General features: G+C 34.5%; 1 protein-coding gene and 2 long non-coding RNA genes across 3 annotated transcripts; 1 reads left to right on the top strand and 2 right to left on the bottom strand.

Annotated features, from left to right (window-relative positions):
- The first annotated feature begins 2,227 nt into the window (after positions 1–2,227).
- On the top strand, positions 2,228–9,858 carry LOC113071096 (uncharacterized). Its single transcript, XM_026244461.1, has 15 exons — positions 2,228–2,438; positions 2,623–2,744; positions 3,077–3,109; positions 3,298–3,387; positions 3,518–3,589; positions 4,707–4,795; positions 5,114–5,216; positions 5,405–5,510; positions 5,806–5,858; positions 7,232–7,301; positions 7,716–7,775; positions 7,893–7,952; positions 8,329–8,603; positions 8,878–9,071; positions 9,702–9,858. The coding sequence occupies exons 1-15, from the start codon at positions 2,432–2,434 to the stop codon at positions 9,847–9,849; spliced, it is 1,482 nt and encodes a 493-aa protein (XP_026100246.1). The 5' UTR covers positions 2,228–2,431; the 3' UTR covers positions 9,850–9,858.
- A 534-nt stretch (positions 9,859–10,392) lies between these two features.
- On the bottom strand, positions 10,393–12,450 carry LOC113071106 (uncharacterized). The gene is made up of 3 exons (XR_003280041.1): positions 12,415–12,450; positions 11,305–11,471; positions 10,393–11,133 (listed from the first exon to the last, which is right to left on the bottom strand). It is a non-coding gene; the product is annotated as an uncharacterized LOC113071106 (long non-coding RNA).
- A 694-nt stretch (positions 12,451–13,144) lies between these two features.
- Positions 13,145–15,293, bottom strand: LOC113071108 (uncharacterized). Its single transcript, XR_003280043.1, has 3 exons — positions 15,072–15,293; positions 14,602–14,715; positions 13,145–13,346 (listed from the first exon to the last, which is right to left on the bottom strand). It is a non-coding gene; the product is annotated as an uncharacterized LOC113071108 (long non-coding RNA).
- Positions 15,294–18,134: the final 2,841 nt, after the last annotated feature.

Genomic DNA, 18,134 nt, shown 5'->3' with positions numbered 1-18,134 from the left:
ATGACCTCAAGTCATTACTGATTTATTCTGTCACATATGAATATGATGACCTCAAGTCATTACTGATTTATTCTGTCAATATGAATATGATGACCTCAAGTCATCACTGATTTATTGTTACATATGAATATGATGACCTCAAGTCATTACTGATTTATTCTGTCACATATGAATATGATGACCTCAAGTCATTACTGATTTATTGTTACATATGAATATGATGACCTCAAGTCATTACTGATTTATTCTGTTACATATGAATATGATGACTCAAGTCATTACTGATTTATTCTGTTACATATGAATATGATGACCTCAAGTCATTACTGATTTATTGTGTACATATGAATATGATGACCTCAAGTCATTACTGATTTATTGTTACATATGAATATGATGACCTCAAGTCATTACTGATTTATTCTGTCACATATGAATATGATGACCTCAAGTCATTACTGATTTATTCTGTCCATATGAATATGATGACCTCAAGTCATACTGATTTATTCTGTACATATGAATATGATGACCTCAAGTCATTACTGATTTATTCTGTACATATGAATATGATGACCTCAAGTCATTACTGATTTTTCTGTTACATATGAATATGACCTCAAGTCATTACTGATTTATTCTGTACATATGAATATGATGACCTCAAGTCATCACTGATTTATTGTTACATATGAATATGATGACCTCAAGTCATCACTGATTTATTGTTACATATGAATATGATGACCTCAAGTCATCACTGATTTATTGTTACATATGAATATGATGACCTCAAGTCATCACTGATTTATTGTTACATATGAATATGATGACCTCAAGTCATTACTGATTTATTCTGTTACATATGAATATGATGACCTCAAGTCATTACTGATTTATTCTGTTACATATGAATATGATGACCTCAAGTCATCACTGATTTATTGTTACATATGAATATGATGACCTCAAGTCATCACTGATTTATTGTTACATATGAATATGATGACCTCAAGTCATTACTGATTTATTCTGTTACATATGAATATGATGACCTCAAGTCATCACTGATTTATTCTGTTACATATGAATATGATGACCTCAAGTCATCACTGATTTATTCTGTCACATATGAATATGATGACCTCAAGTCATTACTGATTTATTCTGTTACATATGAATATGATGACCTCAAGTCATTACTGATTTATTGTTACATATGAATATGATGACCTCAAGTCATCACTGATTTATTGTTACATATGAATATGATGACCAAGTCATTACTGATTTATTCTGTACATATGAATATGATGACCTCAAGTCATTACTGATTTATTCTGTCACATATGAATATGATGACCTCAAGTCATTACTGATTTATTCTGTTACATATGAATATGATGACCTCAAGTCATTACTGATTTATTGTTACATATGAATATGATGACCTCAAGTCATTACTGATTTATTCTGTCACATATGAATATGATGACCTCAAGTCATTACTGATTTATTTTACATATGAATATGATGACCTCAAGTATTACTGATTTTATGATGACTCAAGTCATTACTGATTTATTCTGTCATATGAATATGATGACCTCAAGTCATTACTGATTTATTCTGTCACATATGAATATGATGACCTCAAGTCATTACTGATTTATTCTGTTACATATGAATATGATGACTCAAGTCATTACTGATTTATTGTTACATATGAATATGATGACCTCAAAGTTATTACTGATTTATTCTGTTACATATGAATATGATGACCTCAGTCATCACTGATTTATTCTGTTACATATGAATATGATGACCTCAAGTCATTACTGATTTATCTGTTACATATGAATATGATGACCTCAAGTCAATTACTGATTTATTGTTACATATGAATATGATGACCTCAAGTCATTACTGATTTTATTGTCACATATGAATATGATGACCTCAAGTCATCACTGATTTATTGTTACATATGAATATGATGACCTCAAGTCATTACTGATTTATTGTTACATATGAATATGATGACCTCAAGTCATTACTGATTTATTTTAGACTGCTTCGGGGATACCGCGGCGGAGTAACCCAGTACCTTTGTGATTCTTCATAGACATAAACAGAGAGAAGTAGCTCCAGCTACAATGTTCTTCCGCACGACGCAAGCAGTTCTGTTTATTAACCGCTAGAGCGTCAAAAGTTCCCTACTGCAGCTTTAAATGTATTTCAACTTTCAGTTCACTGTAACATCTTGTAATCCAAAATTCCAGATGGATCTAAGATATTACAGTTTGCTCAAAAAAACTTTTCCTCATGATTATATACTGACCTATACAATATAATGAGATAAGATCTATCATTAAAAACTGTCTGTTACTTCTGTATTTAAAGGGCACCAAGTGACCAAGAGCACACAATGGAAGGTATGATTTCACTTAAGGGGGATTGCTTCTCCATAACCTACATGATAAGCAACTTATTTTACAGCATGTTGTTATAAAAATACCTTTACAATGTATTCAGATCTGCATTTCCCATATTTATTGTTAATGAAAATTAGTGTGGTTGCAAAATGTGTCATTTATTAATTATTATCCATCTGCGTAGATAAGGCATTAAGGTGTCTCCAAAACAAGAGCCCAATATTCACATTAGGAAGTGTGGGGCCATATGACATTCAAGTGAACAGTTTGAACTCTTTAATGAGGGATGAGCAAGTTTCTGACGAGGTAAATTATTATCCGTTATAAATTCTTACACTTATTTTCTGTCACGTATTTCCTACCACCAAAACAAGCCACCATGGCCTACTTCTAGAATTTAGCCTTCAAACATGTTTTCTGTTCTACTCGTCCACTGGAGTTCTGTATATTTTTAACTAAATATTTTTTTACAAAATGTATTGCTTGCCGGGTTAGGTTTTTTTTCTACATAGTTAAAGAGTATGAAAAAGGACTAGTGATATAAATGATTCACAACATTTCTGTGTGACAAAAAAATAGAGCAGTTATTTTTTTTACTTATTTATTTTAAATCTCACATTTGTCCTTGAAATATTCAGGTCATGAATTCCATATGTGATATCCTTAGCAAGGTAAGTGAAATTTTATCAGCAATATCTTGAAGAGTACACCTAAATAATGATAATATTAATAATAAAATAGAAATTAATGATACACATACGAATATAATTTTAAAACTGTACAGTTAAGCTTGATTTGTAACGTTAATATATTCAACTCTGTTGAAATGGAAAACAATATTTGTTTTGCCTTAAAACAGGATCGCCCAGGTGTTGTACATATCAATTGTCAGGCCCTCACGAAAATACTGGATGGATCTAAAAGGGCAAAGAGCCACTATTTTCTCAAGGTATATCACTGTTATTATTTATTTATTTATTTATTCTTTTTTAGGTATTATATTAATGAATAGCTTCTAGGCTAATCAAAGCATCCTGATTCTGTAGATGATTGTCACATGCACTTCTCTAAATCAACAGAACAACATTTTGGAAAGGGCAACAGAGGTGTTTGGAGTGTATCTCGAGAATGGCAATCATTGGAGCTTTTTTGTGAGTCAAACCTTTTTGAGGATAAAACATTTTCGCATGTGGATTCTATTTTATTCTTGCCTAAAAAAAAAGACATATAGCCCCCATATAGGATCACTTATTTTAATAGATATGTCTACCTCTGCTAGCATAGAGCATAGACATAATGTGCAACATAGTTCAGGTATATTCAGTGTTTCCCACAGCCTTACACTCTATTCGTGGCGGCACTCCGCAAATTCATTTTCTGCCAACAGGACACGCTTTAATAGCAGGAGAGGTAGAAGTTTCACCGGTAACGGCTCCAGTAACAGCAGCTCTGAGCTCACAAATGCTGCGGGAAACCCTGAAATTTCTAAACTTTCAACAAAACAAAAAAAAAACTAATATATATTATTACATGTTCAAATTATGAATAAAATGTTTCATATTATTATAAGCTACACCACACATTAATCCTTTTGTTCCCCTTAAATGTTCCTGGTAATAAAAATTACTAGGTCAGTTTAGCCCCCCTTGGCTTCAAACTCTTAAGGCAGGGTCTTCAATTGGTCTGGGAGGGTCACTTACCTGCTGAGTTTACCAACACACCTGATTAAAATTTTCTTGTATGCCTAGTGAGACCTTAATTAGCAGGTTCTTGTGTATTTAATTGTCCAAACATGTAGTCCTGAAATGCTCAAAGTTCCATGCTCCAACATACAATTAAACTCACAAGAACCAGGTGCATTATTTCATGTTATCTATATCAAATGTCTATATCATATCTATTCAAATGAGAGATCCTATATGGGGGCTATAAAATGTTTGTCATTCTTTGGTTTGCCACTGAATTTCAGAGGGCTGGTGGCTTCATTACCTCCTTCCAGTGCCCTGTAAAACAACAAGAAAGAATGCGCCTGGTTCTTGTGAGTTTTATTGTATGTTATAGCTAAACTTTGCAGGAAAGCGGTTCCTTTGGAGACCTCTGCTCTTAGGTCTTAGGATCATATAAACTGGTGCAATTTCCTGCTGGTGTGAGTTGTTGGAGCATGGCACTTTGAGCATGTCAGGACTACATGTTTTGCCATAAGGCAGAGTGAATGGTATTGCATTAATTGTCTTATGGTTATTATAACTTCATATATTTCTGTTTTAGCATTGCAATGTTGACAGAAGGTGCATCACCTACTTTAACTCACTTGGAGAGACAGAGTGGCAATGCCAAGCAATTGCTCAGCACTGGTCGTAAGTATTCATTGTTTTGTTTAAAAGTCTACTTTAAGTGCCAATTTATCTAAAATGGCAGTACCTGCTAGTACTATAATTAATTTTCCAGCTGACCCGATTTCTAATCAAATGCCTCACAACCACAACTCGCATAGTATCCAGTATACAGTCCCACTGTTGCACAATTAGTTCCCGTGACTAGCACAAGTACTCCTCACTGTATCTTAAGTTTGTTATTAGGACACACAAAAAAGAGTAGATTATGACAAAATGTTTATTTTGAAATTAATTGTTGGAATTGTATGCTAGTGGCAATTGTGATTTTGTTGATTACAGTGCATTTGCAGCCTCAAGGGGAGTAAAAGGAGAGTGGGACCTCAAAACCACAAAACATAATTTGCAAACCGATTCAGTGTCATGTGGTATCCACACACTTGCAGTAAGTTATCAAGCGTAGATCATTGCATGCATGTTTTTTAAACAAATTAAATTTAAACTTATTATCATACATAATCTTCCTTTGTACATGGTTTTATTAAAGTGCCAATAATTGTCAGATTCTGTAGTGACAGATAGGTTTCTCTCTATCTTATTTTTATTCTTTAAAAATGTTTGTCTTCCTTTAAGTTTGCCACTGAATTTCTGAAGGCTGGTGGCTTTATAACCTCCTTCCAGTGCCCTGTAATACAACAGGAAAGAATGCGCCTGTCCTCACTTTTGTTTGAATCTTTAGGTATGTGCCTTATTGATGGAAATGTTTTAAATGGGTATTATTATACATTTAAAAGTTCTGAGATTTGGCCCCTTGCCATATTTATTGCTCATTTAAAACTGTTGTTGAAGGATACTGGGTAATCAGATCCTCCATGGTCAGTCAAATAAGTGAAGTAACAGGCCACTGTTGAATAAGTAAATGTATATTTATTCAATCAAAATAAATAAATAAAAATCTATAAACCAAAGTGCATATGCAAGCAAGAAAAAAAAAAAAAAAAATAATAAACACTTTTTTTTGTATATGTTTACAGATCGAACCAAAAAATGTGGAATTTGTGCCAAAAATATTTCAGGAAGAAAGAAAGTAAGTGCATTTATGTATGTATATGTATATATAAGTTATTTATTTTTTGTATATTTTTGCTGTCGTTTTAGGGCCACAAATCTACTTATAACTTTGCTACATTTGTTTGCCATTTATACCTTCATTACCTCGATTAACTGAATTGAACTCATCAAAGCTGTAGTTTTGCACAGTTATGTGGGATAGCTTTAAATAGTCTCTCTTATGGCACTAGGACACATATATCTCAAACTTTACGAAAATCAGGCAAATACATTTTTAAGTTAAGGTTCCGTATTTCTGCTGATGTAAGTTGAATAAAAAAATCATAATATGCTTCTGGTAGCTGTGCTGTAAATAAGTACAGTCAGGTCCATAAATATTGGGACATCGACACAATTCTAATCTTTTTGGCTCTATACACCACCACAATGGATTTGAAATGAAACAAACAAGATGTGCTTTAACTGCAGACTTTCAGCTTTAATTTTAGGGTATTTACGTATTTAAGAGATTTTTAAGGGAAAGAAGTGGAATGTTATGCAATGGCCAAGTCAATCACCTGACCTAAATCCGATTGAGCATGCATTTCACTTGCTGAAGACAAAACTGAAGGGAAAATGCCCCAAGAACAAGCAGGAACTGAAGACCAGTTGCAGTAGAGGCCTGGTAGAGCATCACCAGGGGATGAAACCCAGCGTACGCTGATGTCTAATTGATCTCCAGACTTCAGGCTGTAATTGACTGCAAAGGATTTGCAACCAAGTATTAAAAAATGAAAGTTTGATTTATGATTGTTAATCTGTCCCATTACTTTTGGTCCCTTAAAAAGTGGGATGTACATATACAAACTGTTGTAATTCCTACACCGTTCACCTGATTTGGATGTAAATACCCTCAAATTAAAGCTGAAAGTCTGCAGTTAAAGCACATCTTGTTTGTTTCATTTCAAATCCATTGTGGTGGTGTATAGAGCCAAAAAGATTAGAATTGTGTCTATGTCCCAATATTTATGGACCTGACTGTATATTACACATAACCCTTTCACAAGCTCGCCTTCCGAAAATTGGACCCTTGACATATTTCTTGCTCATTTAATACTATTACTTTCCATTATTTATGAATTAAATGTGTATTTACTGTATGCATATGGATTCACACTGTATGAAAGTTTAAAGTCAGATGATCAGTGGGTTGAGTTAAGTGTATTGACTGGGTAATTTGGGTCAATGTATAGAATATAATTTTTTTAAGCATTTACTGTATTAAAACCTTATCAACAGATTGTTAAAATAATCTATTTTAGCAGCCTTATATATATATATATGAGACTTGTATACATGAGGTTCACATCCCTATTGTATATGTGATTTCACTGTATTTTGTTTTAACAGATGGCATGTACCTGTGGGGCAGTGCTGCATGTACTGTGTGCAGCCACACCCATGTGCTACATATGTCAAGGTAAAACTGTATTTGAATTGTCTCATCACGCATGCACATACGGTACATTAAGCAATCTCCTTTGTCCTGTTATCAATGCACATACAATGAGGGTATACATGGTTCCCTAACAAGTGGCAAATGTGGTTTGATTTTCTGTTTAATGAGTAAATCTAAGAAGTAATGTCATAACAGAAGTGAACTCTACTGCATGGCTCTTTTATCTCAACAAATGAAAATGTAACGCAAAAATGCAATTAGTATTTTTTATTCACATTCACATGCTCACTCACTCATTCCAGTAACATTAAACACCAAAAAGGTTTTGCACTCATCTTGTTTTCTTTATGACTGTAGTGATGTTTTTATGCACTAGTCATAAGCACATTTGTTGTAGGTGATGTCACAAAATTTTGTGTATAACTTTCTATACAGAAGACAGCAACCCATTGGCCCAAATCTCTTTGCCTGCATCAGATACTGCAGCACACTCAGGTAATTATATATTATATTAATGACTTTTTTGTTATTGACTGGTTGGATCTCTTGCACCAGTTGCTATGAAGTCTCATTTAGATTATCTCTCACATTTATGTATTCTGTTTAACACAGCTGACCCAGACGTGTTAGTTGAGACCTCTGGATCTGATGAAGGCTCTGCACTACAACAGGGTAACTTTTCTAATTCTTGCATTTGACTGACCTAACTGAACTTTGGCTAAACCTCATTTGCACTATTACAGTGACTTCACCTGGGATAGCCATTTTCCAAATTAGTTTTCAATTCATATTCGATGAGTCAGTGTAAACACTATGCACATTTGCAGGCCAAAACAAGGACCTAGTTCTCATATATGGTCTGTTTGTTGTTATTTTCTCTAGTGGTCAACCGATATATCAGTCGATATTTGTCATTTTTCATATCAGAAATCATGTCAGAAAAGGAGTGTCTGAGTTTAGTTTGTTTGTGTTAGACACAAGTATTGTTTGTTTAGAAACAGGTGTTGTTAGCTAGTAATCACACATATTCTGACATATTTTTGAACAGAAGAGAAAGTTATATCCATGTTGGAGGCCATAGGTAAACCTGTGGCCTGTTGCAGCGAGGAAGAGATGGAGGAAACCAAGGAGGAAGAGAGGCATAAGCACAATGGAGAAAGACATAGGGAACACGAGGAAGTGCAGGAAAAAGAAAAGAAAGTGTATAAAGTTTTAGGAAGGCTAACAGCACAAGGAAAGACCTACCAGGTAGATGAAGATGAGCTGAAGAGAAGAGTCAAAGGAGAAAACATGTCCACAAACATGTTCAGAGCGTTAATAAGGGTTTGTATTGCCTACATTTACGTATAAAAGCACAAAAGTAGTTATAAGATGTAGTGGCCAAATAAAATAGTTTAAGGGCTGCAAGTTAATAAGAAGCATAAATATCACTGTTTTTTAAACGCAAGGTGCATCATCTTGGATTATTAGTGGTCACAAATCATACACAGTTTGCCACATTGCCTCTTATGGCTATTTATAGAATACATGAGTGATATTTAGAAAGCTCTCTGCTCACATGCTTTGCATCTGTGACATTGTACTTGTTTATACATAGGTTGGCAAAAAAGATGTTCCACCCAATGTGCTGCAGCAGCCTAAAAAGGCAAAGACAAAGGTGACGATATTCAGCACTTTAACAGAGGGAGAGGCGGAAGACCTTGCCAAGGGGTTTGGAATGGCACTGACCAAACATGTGCCAAAAGACCAACTACTTTCTGGGATACCTGAAGAGGACATCCCAGCAACACTGTAAGTATGTCTGTGTAAGCTCTCTTTCTTCCTCTGTTTGGTATCATGTCTTATAATATATTGGTGGCTGCACCTTTATTTATTGGCTATGAGGAAAACATCCAGGAGTGAGTTAAGATGTGACACTGTATATCAGTATTTATTTTCCCAAAGAAATAAGAATTATTTATTGTATTCAGCCTGACATCCTTTTTGAAAAATAATGATTTTTAAACTTATGTCTGCTTTGCTGAACATTTAAATACATTTTAAGGATTGGGCATCTTGAATGTTGTTTTAATGTACGACCAATGGCAAAAGTTCCTTGGTTTTAAGGGCCATATTTACTAAGGGTTTAGCGCAAACCCTCTTTTGGCATTAAAATCTTACTGAATTTAAGTTTTTATTAGCACACAGTGAAAAAATAGCACTTTTTGTAGATGTTTTAGTTGTTTGTTAAAATTAACTGGCCTAATGTGCATTTTATTCTTACATTACCATTGTACAAACCTTTTTAGCCTGTCAACTAGTCCCTGTATCAAGAAGTCAGTTAATCAACTAGAGCAAAAAATGTAATGTCTTTTGTGATTTATAACAGAAAAGTGATGATAGCAGCTCAAGTAACATGTACATTTAAATATTGTTTTGCAGGAGAACCATTGAACAAATGAAGCTTAATGTGCAAAACCTTGGCCCTGAATCAGAGCTGGATTTGGCCACTCACCGCTTTGGACCTACAGCCGCTGATTTTTTCTTTTCCTTTTTAGAGGACTGTATGAAAAAAACTCAGCACCCATAAGGGGCACACATATACAAATGTGGAAGTCACATCATACAAATCAGTTCAGATTTGTAAATAAAAACAGGAAAGTTCAGATTACTTGATCATAATTTGATTTTTATTTCATTCTAGACAAATACAAAATACAAAGTTTTATTTTTGTGGTCAGTTTTATAGTAAATATATATTGGATTACTGAAGGTAACAGAGATGTATTAGATAACAAATACAAAGTTTGATAAAAATGGCAAAAATATGCACTTGAATAAAACATTTCTTTTAAACTTTATTTGAATTACTTTTTTGGCCCACTGTTTGCTCTGCGTTTTCTTCTTGACTTAACAGGAAAACTTGATGTGACAGATGTCCTTGTTTTTGAGTTAGTTTCTCTGTCTGTCTTTCTTTTTCTTGTTGCAAACAGTGGATGTATTTTACGTGACATGTCCGCATCACAAAGTCTCCCAAATCCATTAATGTTCATACTTTCTTCTTTTGTTTGCACTTCTAGTTCATTCACTTTATGGGCAATATCCTCTGGAATTCTCTCCCATGTCTAGAATCTTCAGTACGCTTTCCAGTTTCCTGATAGTTGTACGACGCATATCTTCATATGCACTTTCATTCTCAATTTCATTTTGTATCGGCTCTACTGAATTGTTCATAGAACTTCTTGATTTTGTCTCAATCACCTCATTCAGAAGTCCCTTCGCAAGCAGTAGACAAGCACATTTTTTATGGTATGAGAAAGTACAGCAGTCACATATACTTGTCACAATACACGGTTTTGATGCTGCTCTTCCAAATAAACTTTCAACCTCTATTGTTTTTTGAGGCTTTGCAGTAATGCTATACTTATTTGTTCGAATCAAGTTATTGGCATGGGCCTGCAGTTGTGTGTCCATGTCTGGAAAATTCTCAGGACCACAGCAAGTGAGAAGACTTAATAAAAAGAGATGCTTACACGTATGTGCCCTTTTACCAGCTTCACAACTGCAGAACTGTTCTGCAGGACACACACAGTAAACTATATGTGGATTATTCTCAGATGGAACATTGTATACATATGTTTCTTTTGAAGCTATGGTAATTTTCATGGCCCATCCATTCTCTAGCATCCTCTCAGCAGATTGCTTTATTTCTTCCATTTTGCATTCCAAAGGGTTACTGACCCTCCCAACAGACTGCAAATCCTGTATTATATTGAAGTACTTGTCAGTCTTGTTCAGCAGCACAGCAATCAAATGATCCAATCTACGATTGCGGATGCCACAGAGGAATTGGTATTTTAAACGGTGGAAGAAACTATAAGGGGGAAAATTTGATCAGAATGAAGTGCAGCAACAGGTTGGAATTATTACAATGTACACTTTTGAACAAATTAATAAATACTCAAAACACTACACTAGCTTCCAAAATACACTAGCAAGTCCAAAAATACATAATGCAGTAAACATGCATAAAAATTATAAATACCGTTCTATTAGATTGTTTGTGTCAGAGTCTCCATGCTTATAACATCTTCCGAAGTTAGACCACAGATGACCAATTGTCTCCCAGTGGTTCCTGAAGTACTTGCAGACATCTTTTAAGTTCTTAAACTGGCAGTGAAACATCTCAGATTTCTTCTTAAATTCATGTTCCTGTAAAAATGGACAAGGAAAATCATGTTTGACGTTATTAGTATAAGAACTGCAGACCTATACCCAAGTGTATATATATATATATGCCTTATGTTTTATACTTTGTTGTTTACCATCTTTAGAAGTTACTAACCAAACCAATTTGTACTGTAACATCTACCAAGTAGCAAGTTTGGTCTAAATATGCTAAACCATTGCAGAAATATAGCCTTGAGTCCAAGTTTGCATGCCCTTCTTCGAATTTGTTTGCATGTTATTCAAGAATCGTTGGGTTTATCAAAAAGCTTCTGATAACTTTTTTTTTACCAGCATAGTCTGAAGATTATCTGATTTGATTTTCTAGAAAATTGGAGCAACCATTTAAGGGAAGATTAGTTGTTGTTTTTTTTGGGTGGGAAAAATTACCGGGAAAAATTTTATTTTATGGAAAAGGACATAGATAATTGCACAATTACATGATGGCACCAACTGAATTGTACTGAGCCAAGGAATCAGGGAAAAAAATAATTTTGTTAAGAATTTATATTTAGCATAAACATGAATTTGTACATGTGGTGGCACTGTAAAGTTTGGAGACATTTACTGCAGTTAATGGTGAAACTGTCCTCTATCTGTGTGGCAAATTTCATAACTTTCCCACAAAGCAGTTCTATGGGCGACCATAGACTCAAAATCGGTGCTTGACTCCTAATTACACAATCTGTGTAATACATATAGCCATGTGTTTTTAGACATCCTGTGCAGAGGATACACTTTGCTGTGCACTAGATTAAATATGGTACATTAATTGCAGTTGCTATGTACTCATTCAGGTGATCTTTGGTTGAACTGACCCTTTAAGAAACTGAGTATACCCAAAACAGTATTGAAACATTTATTGTATATATTAAAAAAACTATATTAAACATTTTAATTTAATTTATTCATTTCTGTTTGTATTAACCTCGGAGGTACAGGAAATGTTGGTTTCAGTTCTTCAAGTGCCAAATGAAGTGTCTCTTGCTTTTCATTCCCCAAGATGATATAGGTAACAGGGATTCCATGACCATGACTGTCCCTGACAAGTAATGTAAATAAAGGAAAACTGTACTGGTTGACACCATGTGTCGCATCCATAAAAACAATATCTCTTCCATATTCTTGAAGGTTGTCTCTCATGGACAGTGTTTGCAGAACTATGACAAGATCTGTTTGAGGACTATAAGGCTGATAAAAAATAACATAGTCTTTAAAAGGGCCCTCCAGAAGGCGTGAGGTACTAGTGGCATCATCTTTGTGTTGCTGATTTTTTCGCATCATACATGTGCGAATATTTTCAATATCTTTTGGGGTAACAAAATAAGCTCGGTTGTTGAGATCAGTATGTCCTTGTTCTTTTGACCACTCATGTGATTTTAGGAGAATTGTGTCTGGTTTAACAACAAGAGATATTAAATCCTGAATATGCTTGACTAGCTCTTGACTAATGTTTTCTAAGTGGCCCTCAGAAGAACTTGATGGGTCATGTCCTGAATGAATGGTGTAAAGCCTTTCGACTATAACCAGTTTGTTGAGCCAGTCTGTCCTCTTTTTAAAGGAAACATAGGCCTTGCATCCTTTGGCACGTTGACTTCGTTGCGTGCATGCTCCAGACCGTTTGCATGAAAACAAGAAATATCCATTTTATTGATTTTGCAAACTTGCAGAATTCACAGTCCTGAAGTTGGCATCTTTGGAGGTGTTTATGGTAGTGAGTCTTTGCTGTATAAATGCACAGGCATCTAAATCCTTTTCTAAAACATGGACTGTTATATCAGTCTCTTTTTTGTTTCCTTTAAAGCGCTCCTCTTTGTAGACCGTTGTTTTTATGAATTCCTCCATCTCTGATGTCGAAATCTAAAAAGCAAAGGGACCCGAACAATTAGACTAAACATCAATAATGTCAAGTTAAAATCCATGATAATCTCAAGAAAACAATGCAATGCTTACTGTAACTTCTTCTAAACAGATTTAAAACCGTAATAATACATTAGCATTCATATGATGACTTTAGGTCATATTCATATGTAACAATAAATCAGTGATGACTTGAGGTCATCATATTCATATGTGACAGAATAAATCAGTAATGACTTGAGGTCATCATATTCATATGTAACAATAAATCAGTGATGACTTGAGGTCATCATATTCATATGTAACAATAAATCAGTAATGACTTGAGGTCATCATATTCATATGTAACAGAATAAATCAGTAATGACTTGAGGTCATCATATTCATATGTAACAATAAATCAGTAATGACTTGAGGTCATCATATTCATATGTAACAATAAATCAGTAATGACTTGAGGTCATCATATTCATATGTAACAGAATAAATCAGTAATGACTTGAGGTCATCATATTCATATGTAACAATAAATCAGTAATGACTTGAGGTCATCATATTCATATGTAACAGAATAAATCAGTAATGACTTGAGGTCATCATATTCATATGTGAAAGAATAAATCAGTAATGACTTGAGGTCATCATATTCATATGCGACAGAATAAATCAGTGATGACTTGAGGTCATCATATTCATATGCGACAGAATAAATCAGTAATGACTTGAGGTCATCATATTCATATGCGACAGAATAAATCAGTGATGACTTGAGGTCATCATATTCATATGTAACAATAAATCAGTGATGACTTGAGGTCATCATATTCATATGTGACAGAATAAATCAGTAATGACTTGAGGTCATCATATTCATATGCGACAGAATAAATCAGTAATGACTTGAGGTCATCATATTCATATGTGACAGAATAAATCAGTGATGACTTGAGGTCATCATATTCATATGTGACAGAATAAATCAGTAATAACTTGAGGTCATCATATTCATATGTAACAGAATAAATCAGTGATGACTTGAGGTCATCATATTCATATGTGACAGAATAAATCAGTGATGACTTGAGGTCATCATATTCATATGTGACAGAATAAATCAGTGATGACTTGAGGTCATCATATTCATATGTAACAGAATAAATCAGTGATGACTTGAGGTCATCATATTCATATGTAACAGAATAAATCAGTGATCACGGATTATTACAGTAATAGATCAGTAATAAATCGCTTCTACCTGGATCTCGCAGCGAATTGCAGTACTGTCTGATGGTGGACCGAGCTGAATGGTCCGTGCGGCGAGCAAACTAGCGCTGTTTTGTTCCGCATTTCGGACGTTTGTCTTTGAATGCTACTGGACGCAACGAAACGGAAATGGACAATGGCACAGTGATGTAACTTTACATGTTAACGAGAGAAATATTAAGAAAATTTGTGGTGGCGGCACTCCGAGCGCTAAACCGGCAGAAAATAAGATCGCAATACGGCCACTATTTAATCGTAGCCTTTTTATAGTTTGGGACAAAATAAAAAATGAAATAAATGTAAAAACAACATTTATCAGACTGTTTTATTTAGGCTAACTTTCCAATGCAAACTAACGTTAAAACTTCGGTGGTAAAAATAATCTAAAAAGAAATATGAATTGTACTATCATTAATATACTGATATAAATTTATACGAGAAATTAAAAAGTTGTGGTCTTACCTTTTTACTTGCTATCTTCTCTGGTATCACGGTGCTTGCAGATGCAGGACAGTTTTTATTTTCTTTGAATTTGTAAGAGGGGCGTTACTGTTATTTTGGCGGACTCTGCACTGCGCACATAGTGATGACGTCATAAACTTTGATTGGCTGAGGCAGTTGTTGTCCCAGGGTCATCATAAAAAAATATTGGTCTCAGGACAACGAGGACTTGGCAAAATCAGGACGTGCATAGCCTTAGAGCCCATGTTTCCCCCGGCAGACTTCTGCCTTCTCAAGAGGGTTTTAATAAAAAACTGGTATGCATTGCACCTGCTGCCCTCTTATACTCACGCAGTGATCAGCGGCAGCTGGATGCAATAATTGCATGCCAATGTGCATTGGCTCGTTTAGTTTACACTCAAAGTAGATTGGTCTATCGAAGCAATATCCCATATTCGTCGGTTACCGATGTGGCGTCTCCGTTCCCTCCTTCAGGGAACGAGGGTTACCATATGTAACCGAGACGTTTCTCTTCCACTTCTGCTCTTCCATGCAAAAATACACAATATATTTTCATGTCCCTTTGAATCTGGCCACTTTGCTTTTTTTCTTCTCTTGAGATGCTTTTGCTCACTTTAAAATCAGTAGAGAGAAAAATCTGTCTAATTTTTTTTCACTTTTACTGGAATGAAAGCCATTTGCCTTTTGAGCTTTCTGTGTTTTAATTTTCTAACTGGAGCTTTATATTTCACCGCACCCATGACTGACATTGAATGAGATTGCTGTACATGAACAGATTAGATATCCAGAATCATATTTCAAAGAGTTTGCTCTGGTCAGGTTGATGTTTTATTCACACCATCAGGCTTCATGAAGAACGATTGCTATGAGTTTCAAACAGCACACAGGATAAATGTGGATAAACATATGTGTAAGTACATTAATAATCATTTGCCTTTTTCCTATTTTGCCCCAAGGAAGGCTTTAAAGGGACACTAAGTAGGAATTACTCCCATCTAGTGGTGAAATTGTATTTTGCATTCAAACTAATTTTGCTCTCCAGCGCCTCGCTTTTTCAAATGCGCGTTGCATCTACGGTAGGCGATATGTACCAAAAAGCTTTGACGGGATGTCTTCTAATAGCACTTCGTCGAGTTTTCCTTCAGGTGAACAGGTGTGTTATTTCAAACAAACTGCAACATGACAACTAACAAACAAATGTTACAGTATGAATTACTGACTGTGGAAAACATGAAATATTGTAATTAGTAGTTATGTCTTCTTTATTCGTTATATTTTCTGAATAATGTGCATTGTTAGATATAAAAAAAAATATTGTAATATAGATTGTAACACTGACTTACCTGTCGAGAAGAAAACTGGCCACTTCAGCGTCTCTTTTGAAATCTTTATGCAGCATTAGCTCTTTCCACCTAGAAAAAGCTTCCCCGACATTAACTCTTGTTTTCTGTAATCTACGGTCACGTTTCCTTTTACGTTCTATCTTTGACTGTTTTGGTGACGATGTTTTCTTCTCCTGTGGCGCGGCATATGTATGGTCCATAATAAGAATGCAATCCAGACTTTTAAACTTGCCGGTGCAGTTTCAAGCGCCTCTCACTGCTCTGCACCTGCGTTTCTGGCTCTGACCGAAAACGCGTTGTGGAAACGCGTTGGCTTAGTACTTTTTGTCCCTCTCTGCTATTATAGTTTTGCAAGATGCCGGAACTACATGGAAGCCTCCGTCGACCTACCCGTCCCATGTATATAAAGATAATAAATTCTTCATTTACGAGGATTAGTTTAAACATTGGCATAGGTATTTGTACACCATTGAGGGCATATTTATGAATAAAAATATTGATTTTAGATAATAAAATACCTAAAAAGTTACTTTATTGTCCCTTTAAGGTGGTAATGATCATGATAACAGAACCTGAATCACACAGCAGTCTCCCTACGACTGATCATAAGGCTTCAGTAGATATCCACACATGAATATTAGATAACAACAATAACATTAGACCAAAATGTGTCAAACTGCGGTAGACCAGTAACAAAACATGTTCAAATAGGTGTATAAACATTTATTAATAATTTATCAATTAATTAGGCTATCAATATGAATGTGTAGAGTAGCCAACAAATCTGCTCCAGTAATGAGCAGCTGTATGATGTCTGATTTACATTATATTATTATATTTTATTTAAATGGTTACTGTGAATATATTTGGAGAAAAGCTCCATGTTAGTCGCTGAATGGGGCTGCATGATTTGCTTTTGATTTTTAGGTGATATTCCTTGGTAAGTGAATTATAAACAGTGCTCACAGAAAAATAAAAAAATAAACACATAGTTTAGTTATTTATGCAGTTTATTTTATTATCAAAGCCTATGTGATAAAACCTGAGGCTAAAAGATGTGATATTAATGTTGTCCACTAGAGAGAGCCACAGGATAAGGCCTATTTGAAGCTTCTTTATAAAACAGTACTATAATAATACCATATTGAAATATATTCTGAATTTAAAAAACAAAAAAAAAAAAAAATACAATCAAAGCAAATTGATTGCTGAAAATCTACACAAGTGTTACAATTTCATTTCCATCTGTACAAAAGGGGAAAACTTTTTATTATAATTGTATATTGTAATGCAAACATGAACTATGTAACATATGCTGCAGTGAATTATAAGCAATAGTGTCATTCTTGTTTTGTAAAGAAATTTTACAAAAGCAAACATTGTTTAATGCTGCCTGTTTTTAGGCCAGTGTTTTATGAGTGACAAAGCATGTTTGTTGGTTGAAAGACTTTGCTAGTGTTATGGATGAATGAGTTGATTTGAGACATGTATGAAATGTTTTGGTAGTTTTAGTGCATTTTTTAATGTGAAATTAACTGCTGTGCCAAACAGAAATTTGGTTAGGAGAACTGTGTGAAGAGTTTTGAAAAATGACTTTTAAGAATCAAGCATTAGAAGCACAATACATCTAATATAAATTATTCTTTAGGTTGAAATTTAAACAAGAACCACACTATTCTACCAAATGTTTATTTAAAATTAAAAGTAATATTATGCTTTG

Source organism: Carassius auratus, unplaced genomic scaffold (assembly GCF_003368295.1).
Source record: "Carassius auratus strain Wakin unplaced genomic scaffold, ASM336829v1 scaf_tig00005954, whole genome shotgun sequence".
Lineage (NCBI taxonomy): Eukaryota > Metazoa > Chordata > Actinopteri > Cypriniformes > Cyprinidae > Carassius > Carassius auratus.
The sequence above is the reverse complement of the archived record's forward strand: the minus strand, read 5'-3'. Positions and strand labels throughout refer to the sequence as shown.

Excerpts from the sequence above, each read along its gene's own strand:
- LOC113071096 (XM_026244461.1), top strand. Across the intron at positions 5,859-7,231 it reads ATATTTCAGGAAGAAAGAAA|ATGGCATGTACCTGTGGGGC; the intron begins GTAAGTGCATTT and ends TTGTTTTAACAG. Across the intron at positions 9,072-9,701 it reads GAGGACATCCCAGCAACACT|GAGAACCATTGAACAAATGA; the intron begins GTAAGTATGTCT and ends ATTGTTTTGCAG.